General features: G+C 49.6%; 1 protein-coding gene across 1 annotated transcript; it reads right to left on the bottom strand.

Annotated features, from left to right (window-relative positions):
* Window positions 1-1,588: 1,588 nt before the first annotated feature.
* Window positions 1,589-2,050, bottom strand: LOC120645635 (glycine-rich cell wall structural protein 1-like). The gene has a single exon (XM_039922407.1). The coding sequence runs from the start codon at window positions 2,048-2,050 to the stop codon at window positions 1,589-1,591; it is 462 nt and encodes a 153-aa protein (XP_039778341.1).
* Window positions 2,051-8,930: the final 6,880 nt, after the last annotated feature.

Here is an 8,930-nt window from a genome sequence, read left to right as displayed (position 1 = left end):
TCTTGGCAAAATTTTATTAAAGCTATTTACTACAAGTTGATGAATTACCATAAACCCAGTTACATAGTAATTAATCAAAATTAATCATGATACAACTGAGATCCAAACCAAACCAAGCCACCCGGGGAAACCTGCCTCGCCAAAGGAAGATAACCCCACTAATCAAAAGGAGGATCTGGGCCGCTCATGACCGTGAGCACGGCTAGTATACTAGTTTTACACTCTGCAGAGGTTGCACATCTTTCACCTTACTCAGATCAACTGCAATACCTCCCTTGGAGATGATATGACTGAGGAATAGAACCTCGTCAATCCAGAACTCGCACTTGCTGAACTTAGCATACAACTGATGCTCTCTCAATCTCTGCAACACGAGCCTCAGATGCTCTTCATGCTCTTCCTCTGTCTTGGAGAAGATCAGAATATCATCAATGAAGATCACCACGAAGACATCCAGATAATCCATGAAAACCATGTTCATCAGATGCATGAAGAAAGCCGGGGCATTAGTCAAGCCGAAGGACATGACCGTGTACTCATACAGCCCATACTTGCAAGTGAATGACGCCTTTGGAATATCCCCAGGACGGATCCTCAACTGAAAATAACCCGAACGCAGATCAATCTTCGAGAATATACGAGCACCTCGAAGCAGATCAAAGAGATCCTCAATATGGGGCAGTGGATGCTTGTTCTTGATGGTAACTGCATTCAGCTCCCGATAATCGACACACATCCTCTTCGAGCCATCCTTCTTATCTACTAGCAACAATGGAAAAGCCCAAGGAGAGAAGCTGCGACGGATATAGCCCTTGGCTAGCAACTCATCAATAGTCTTCTTGACTTCTTCATGCTCTATAGGTGCCATGCGGTAGGGCCGCTTCGCAATAGGAGCAGTGCCAGGGAAGAGATCAATAGAAAACTCGATGTCGCGTTCAGGCGGCATACCTGGCAAATCATCCGGAAAGACATCCGGGAATTCAGACACCACGCGAATACCGTCCGTCGGTCTAGCCTCCATCTGATGAAGAAATCCCGAGGGCTCTGAAGCACTAACTGTCACCTCTTGGCCATCAGATACCGATAAGTGAACTGTCCGCTGATGTAACACCCTAATTTAAATTTCAGCATTTAATAATAAATTTAATTGGCTTTATTTAAATTTCTAGGATTATTGTGTTTAGCCTTGCATTTAATTTAATTTTGTTTCATAAGTAATTAAAATTTTATCATAGGTTTAAATTTTTGTGTTGCATTCATGCTGGTGCATAACTTTAATTGTTTGAGTGTGGTTGAATTCAAATTGGTATTTGAATTCAAACCTTGTTTGATTTAGTAGGAGAAAAGTTTAGAAATAGAAAGGAAAAACCCAAAACAAAGCCCAAAACCCAGCCAAAACCCGGCCCAAATCAACCCAGCACCGGCCCACTCCTCCCTATCCTTTCCCCTCGGCCCAAGCCGAGACGGCCCAGCCAGCACCCCGGCTCGGCCCGCGCCACGCCGCTTGCTCACACGCGAACGCCGGCCCAACCCGCCCGCACTCGCTCTCCCCTCTCCGCGGCGCTGACGGCCTGGTCCCGCACGCCAGCTACCCCGCCCGCGCGCGCGTCGCCCCCGCTGAGCCCCCAGGCCCGCCCGTCATCCCCTTCCCCGCCCCCCCTTCCTTCTCTAGCGCGCCAGCCAAGCCGATCCCCCTGCCGGAGATCTCGCCGCGCCCATAACCCACAGGTCCCAGGATCACCGCCGGCCTATAATTGGCCCCAGGGGACCCCCAGCACCCGCACCCCAAGCCAAAGGCCGCCACAAACCCTAAGCCGCCGCACCAGTACAACCCCGCCGCTCGGAGACCCTGCGCCGCCGCGTCCACGTTGCCCCGCCGCACCGGAGTCCCAGCTAGGCCGCGCAGTAGCCTTGCCGCGACCCCAGGGGCACTACGGAGGCCGCCATCCCCGACCTCGAACCTCGCCTGCCTCTGATTTTCCACCCGAGCGCCGCCACGGTGAGTTGGCTCCTCACCGGATTTCCTAGCCGCCGGCCCAGCTCCGGCCATCCTGACCCCCTAGTTCACTTCGCAGCGCCACCACTCGACGATCCGTGCGGCCCAAGAGCTCGGAGGAGCCCAGCACCGCCCGGACCGCAAGACCCGCCCCACCGCCGCCGCACGACCACGCCGGCGTCCACCCTGCGCGACGTCTCCGGCCACCAGAAGCCCCGGTGAGAACCCACAGCCCTCCCCGTTCCTTTTGGCGTTAGAGTTCGTGGTCCGTAGCCCTTGGCGTCGCCCAGAACGCTCGAGCCGGCGAACTCCGCCGCGTCCGCCCGCCATCCCCGCCGCTCACAGCGTCCCGCGCCCCAATCCTCTCCCCAGAGTGCCCCAGTGGCTTGCGCGTGCCACGGACAAGCTCCCGAGCCAAGCCGCAGCCCAAAATGAGCCCAGGAGCGCCGCCTTGGCCTTCTCCGGTCACGCGCCGCCGCGGAGCAGAGGCGCTCCGGCGACCCAGCGCCGCCGGTGAGCCCCAATCACCTGGGACCGTCCGATCTGACGTGTGTGTCCAGGATTAGATCTTGGATCCATTAGATCTAGACCCTCAGATCTAGATCCAACGGCCAGAAACCGCGCGTACCGATTCGGCCCGCTCTTTTTGCATAAGAGCCCCCCAACTACCTCGGAATGAACCCGCGCTCCACACCAGTAGAAAAATATTTCCAAACCTGCCCCTGCTTTTACGTTTTAGACCCTGGGTTTCTTTAAAATTAGAACCCGCAGTCCACCCTTGATGATTTTGCACGTCATACCCAGAGTTAATGTTTATTTACATTTCAGCCCTCGGTTTTAGCAGAAAAGCCCCTGGAACTTCAGTTTTCTTACAAATAAGCCCCTAGAACTTGTTTTTAGCCCAGAAAATGCGTTTTAGCTCCGTTTTTAGCGTTCTTTATGTCTACGCGATCGTTGTAACGCGTAGAAAAGTTCTAGAGTAGTTTTGTGCGCTGTTTTTATGTATTGATGTACTGTTTCTTAGTTTTGGTTAGTGTTTGCTTGTATGCTTATTTTCGTGCATTGTTTTGGCCATGTGTTCGTGAGTAGACGTTGATCCATCTGAGGAGCCCCAGTACCAGTACCCGGAGCAGCCGTCTTCGGAGCACTTTGAGCAGCAGCAGGAGCAGTACGAGGAAGGCAAGTATAACATGAACAACCTATCACTTTTAAATACATTTTCATACTGCATTTTAATACTGTATGCCTTTAAGGATTTCCTAGCCATTTTATATCCTTTAAATATACCTTTGGGTTGCATTTTGGTTAGTTGTGCTAGGTTGCTGCGCTATAACACATTTTTGGTCCTTTTTAATTAAATTGATTAATGGTTTACTTGAATTTAATTCTGAGAGTGGCACTCTGTGTGGCTTGAGTGGCTCACGTCTCGTTAAAATTGGCTTTTGTTAGAAACATGGTTTAGGGGGCCAGCACGGTGCTTACTGCCTGGTTGGCCACTCTCCATAAGGACCGGTTCATAGAGCGACAACCTGGGACAACAGCGCTACCACAAGGCTAGAATGGGATAGACTTGGCGTAATAATTAGATCTTTTTGGTTTGGAGTAACTTACCTGCGGGGCAAGAGTAGTAAGATTCAATGGTCCCTACTCCTCCGGCTTGGTCTGTGCTTGGATTGCGCTCCTGTGCTTGTACCCCCGGAGGTGGGCCCCATCGTCGCCGACCTAACTCTCGCGGTTACGCCTTACCAACGAGATTCTTTGTAAAGGCCTCGTAGTGAGTCGCTGGCCATCTCACCTAAGGAAGTGTGATGAACAACTGGCGTAGCTCACGACTTGTGGGTAAAGATGTGCATCCTCTGCAGAGTGTAAAACTGGTATACTAGCCGTGCTCACGGTTATGAGCGGCCCAGATCCTCCTTTTGATTAGTGAAGTTATCTCCTTCCGACGAGGGAGGTGCTTCTCGGGGTTACCTTGGTGGCTTGGTCTTGGTTTGGTTCTCAGTAGTATCATAATTAATTCTGATTAATTACTATGTAACTGGGATAATGGTAATTCATCAACTCATAGTAAATAGCTTTAATAAAATTTTGCCAACACTTAAAAGCTAATGCAGTTGAGTCAGCCAGCCTAGAGCCTCATAGTTTGTGTTATACTTGTTGAGTACAAGTTGTGTACTCACTCTTGCCTCTTCTCTACTTTTTCCCCTTGGCTACACTACTGCTGCTCAGTTCCTGCCGACACGAGGGAGTTCGTCCAGCGCTACCAGGACTACGAGGACTTCTAGGTGCTTCGTCTCCCAGTCGACGTCCCTGTGGCGCCCTGCTTCAGCTTCAGAGAGCTTTATCGTATTTTGTACTTCGCTTCCGCTGTATCAGACATTTTTGTCATTATTGTAATAAATAACATTCGTATTCGCTTTATTATGACTTTTTACGTGATATGTGCTATGATATACTGTTCATTCTGTTGTATATACGTGTGACTTGATCCTGGCACGTATATGATTGCTCGGTTTATGTTCTTTTATAAACCGGGTGTTACAGCTGAGCACAATCAATACGGACTCCCCATCTGGTAAGTGTCTCCATGCCCAAAATCACATCTATCCCCGAGGGGTCAATAACTATCAAGCCAGTGCGGAATTCTACCCCCTTTATGACCATACTAACTCTGGAGCATATAGAACATGTATGTATCTGGCCCCCAGGTGAGGTAACTACCATAGCTATCCTCATACAAGAAACTGGTATACCATGCTTCTCGGCAAATGACTTGGAAATGAAAGAATGAGTAGCACCGGTATCGAAAAGCGCTGTAGCGGGGTGGGAGTTGACCATGAACGTACCAATAACCACGTTAGGAGCCTCGGCCGCTGACTCGGCCGTCACGTGGTTCACCCGACCCTATGCTGGCGCCCTGGGCTGAGCTGGGCGCCCCTGCTGTCCCGCCTGCGCCTTCCGGGGGCAAGAGTTGGTGTAGTGCCCCGGCTGGCCGCAGTGATAGCAGGTGCGAGGGGGTCCCTGAGCTTGCTGTCCGGCAGGAGGAGCTGCCTGCCATGGAGCCTGAGGTGCTGGCGGAGCTGGTGGAGCAGCACGAGCCGGAGGTGCCGGTAACCTCGGGCCCTGACCTGCCTGCTGCTGCTGTCGAGGCGGGTACTGCTGCGGCCTCTGCTGGTACTGCTGGGGAGGCCGGTACTGCTGCTGCTGGTACTGCTGGGGCGGCTGGAGGCGAGGACGGGTGTTGCTGCCGGAAGCAACGGGGATGATCTTCCTCTTCTTGTCCTCCATCTCCAGGTGCTTGCGCTCCGTGTTGAGCGCGCTGTCAACCAGATGGTTGAAGTCGTCGAAGCGGAGGTTGAGCAGCGCGTACTGGAGGTAGTCCTCAAGACCCTCCATGAAGTGCTCCTGCTTCTTGCGGTCATCCGCAACCTCGGCAGGGGCGTAGCGAGCAAGCTGCAGAAAACGATCATGATACTCCGTGACCGTCATAGTCCCCTGAAGTGAAAAAGATAGATATATATATCGAAGGATTAATTCATGACTCAGAAAGATAGATCAAGGGGGTATTAGCTCAAAAGGAAACGCTGAATGATTATATCTGAGATTACCTGCTTTAGTGCAAGGAACTCCTTCTGCTTCATCTTCATAACGCCCGCGGGGATGTTGTGGCTGCGGAACCGCTCCCGGAACTGGAGCCAGGTGAGAGCCTCGTGGTCCTGAACTGGGTGGGACTCCCACCAGTCCAAAGCTGCCCCTTGCAGCTGTCCTGCTGCATACAAGACTCGCTCTCGATCATCGCACTGGGAGATGTCCAGCTAGCGCTCCACTGCACGGAGCCAGTCGTCAGCCTAAAGAGGGTCGGACGTGTGAGAGAACGTCGGCGGGTGACCCCTCAGAAACTAGCATGCCTGTTGCGGGTCTGCGGTGGTGGAGGAGGAGGAGGCTGAGTGTGAGCCTGCTGAAGTGCCTGAATGGTGTTGTTCAGGGTAGCCATCATCTGCATCTGGAGCTGGAAGTACTGCTCCGGGGTCAGAGGTGGTGGCATCGGGATCCCAGTACCCTGGTTGTTTTGCCCCTGGTTGTTCTGTCCCTGTTGGTCAGAACCACGCCTGGTGTTCACCATCTGATTTTGGACAAAAGATTTCATGAGTAAGGATATTGCAGAAATAAATTCAGATGGATACGATATTTTTCTGCAAGAAAGACTTAGACATGATAAAGTAGATAGGATAGAGTGGACAGTTTTACCCCCAATGATCTAACTCATTTTATTAATTACTTAACTTTAACTTAAAACTAATTTTCATTAAACAAATTTAAACTACTAAGCTATGCAATCATTCAAAAATCCAAATCAAACATGTAGCATAATAACAAGCAGACAATTTTCACAACTTAGCCGAGTTTAACACATGACTCGACTAACACAACGCGTCGCAGAATGTGCTATCGTATTATTATAAAAGGGTCACCTAGCTGATACTTATGGTGGTCAGATGACTGATTCAGGCCCAAAATCTACGGAAACTATTCTATAGAGAGAAATTAAGGCAAGACGAGTAAAAATCTTAGAATTCAAGGAGTATAATAGCAAAATAGTTTCAGCAGACAAGGATTTGGAGAGAAGAAATCCTAAAACTCGACCAGTTCTATCTAGGCTTCGTCCTACAGTCAATATGTCTTTGATACCACTTTGTAACACCCGGTTTATAAAAGGACATAAACCGAGCAATCATATACATGCCAGGATCAAGTCACACATATATACAATAGAATGAACAGTATATCACAGCACATATCACGTAAAAAGATATAATAAAGCGAGTACGAATGTTATTTATTACATTAATGACAAAAATGTCTAATACAGCGGAAGCGAAGTACAAATATGATAAAAACTCTCCGAAGCTGAGCAGGGCGCCACAGGGACGTCGACTGGGAGACGAACGCCTAGAAGTCCTCGTGTCAGCAGGAACTGAGCAGCAGTAGAGTATCCAAGAGGAAAAAGTAGAGAAGAGGCAAGGGTGAGTACACAACTTGTACTCAACCAGTATAACACAAACTATGAGGCTCTAAGGTTGGCTGACTCAACTGCATTAGCTTTTAAGTCTTGGCAAAATTTTATTAAAGCTATTTACTACAAGTTGATGAATTACCATAAACCCAGTTACATAGTAATTAATCAAAATTAATCATTATACAACTGAGATCCAAACCAAACCAAGCCACCCGGGGAAACCTGCATCGCCAAAGGAAGATAACCCCACTAATCAAAAGGAGGATCTGGGCCGCTCATGACCGTGAGCACGGCTAGTATACTAGTTTTACACTCTGCAGAGGTTGCACATCTTTACCCACAAGTCGTGAGCTACGCTAGTTGTTCATCACACTTCCTTAGGTGAGATGACTAGCAAACTCACTACGAGGCCTTTACAAAGAATCTCGTTGGTAGGGAGTAACTGCGAGGGTGGATCGGCGACTATGGAGTAGGTCTAGTAGGCGTCAAGACACGAAGCACAGACGAGGCCACTCAGCACGAGGGCCATAGAAGCTTACCGCCCCTGCCTCACAGGTAAGTTACTCCAAACCAAAAAGACCTAATTATTACGCCAAGACCGTCCCATTCCAGTCTTGTGGTAGCACTGTTGTCCCAGGTTGTCGCTCTATGAACCGGTCCTTGTGGAGAGTGGCCAACCAAGCACTAAGCACCGTGCTGGCCCCCTAAACCAAGTTTCTAACAAAACATATTTTAACGAGACGTGAGCCACCCAAGCACGAAGCACAGAGGGCCACTCCCAGAATTAAGTTGCATAAACCATTAATCAAATTAATTAAAAAGGACCAAGTGTGTTATAGCGCGGCACCTAGCACAATTAACCAAAATGCAGCCCAAGGTAATATATAAAGGATAAATGTGGCTAGGAAATCCTTATAGGCATACAGTGTTAAAATGCAGTTTGAAAATGGTTTTAAAAGTGATAGGTTGTTCATGTTATACTTGCCTTCCTCGTACTGCTCCTGCTACTGCTCAAACTGGTCAGAAGACGGATGCTCCGGGTACTGGTACTGGGGCTCCTCCGGTAGCTCAATGTCTACTCACGAACACATGGCCAAAAACAAGGCACACAATAAGCATACAAGCAAACACTAACAAAAGCTAAGAAATAGTACATCAATACATAAAAACAGCACACTAAACTAGTCTAAAACTATTCTACGCGTTACAATGATCGCATGGATATAAAGAACGCCTAAAACGGAGCTAATACACAAAATCTAGGCCAAAAACAAGTTCCAGGGACCTATTTGTAAGAAACTGGAGTTTCAGGAGGGTTTCTGGGCAAAACCGAGGACTAAAACATAATTAAAGGGTAGTTCTGGGGTCTAACTCGCGAAAACAATAGGCTTGGACGGCGGGTTCTAATAGGGAAAATCTCAGGGGCGTCCTTGCAAGTTTCTGGGCCAAACTGTAACTTATTTTGACTTGGTATGGACTGCGGGTTGAATAATAAAGAGTCCAGGGACTCTTTAACAAAAGTGATGGGCCAAACCGGTATCTAGGGTTTTGGACCGTTGCATCGGGATCTGGTGGCTCAGATCTAAACAAGGCATGGTCTAATCTAGGTCGTCCGTCTTCGATCGGGCGGCTCAGGAGTGATGGGAGTGCGGATGGCGGCGGAGCTCGCCGGAGACAAGCTCCTGCGGCAGCGCCGTGCCGGAGAAGGGGTTTCTGGGGCTACAGAGCTTCGTTTGGGGCGGGGTTTTGCTGTGGGGGGTCAGCGTTGAATGCGTGATTCACCTACGGGGTTATCGGGGTCCGGGGAGGTCCGTAGTGGGGAGGGCAAGGGCGGCGGCGGCGGCCCTGCGCGGCGCTGCTCGCCGGTGTGAGGCAACAAACATTTTTAACCCTATGATAAATTTTAATTACTTAGGG

Source organism: Panicum virgatum, chromosome 8K (assembly GCF_016808335.1).
Source record: "Panicum virgatum strain AP13 chromosome 8K, P.virgatum_v5, whole genome shotgun sequence".
NCBI classification, from domain to species: domain Eukaryota; kingdom Viridiplantae; phylum Streptophyta; class Magnoliopsida; order Poales; family Poaceae; genus Panicum; species Panicum virgatum.
The sequence above is the reverse complement of the archived record's forward strand: the minus strand, read 5'-3'. Positions and strand labels throughout refer to the sequence as shown.

Coding starts and splice junctions, on each gene's coding strand:
- LOC120645635 (XM_039922407.1), bottom strand. CDS start 2,050: ATGGCCGGAGCTGGGCCGGCGGCTAGGAAATCCGGTGAGGAGCCAACT.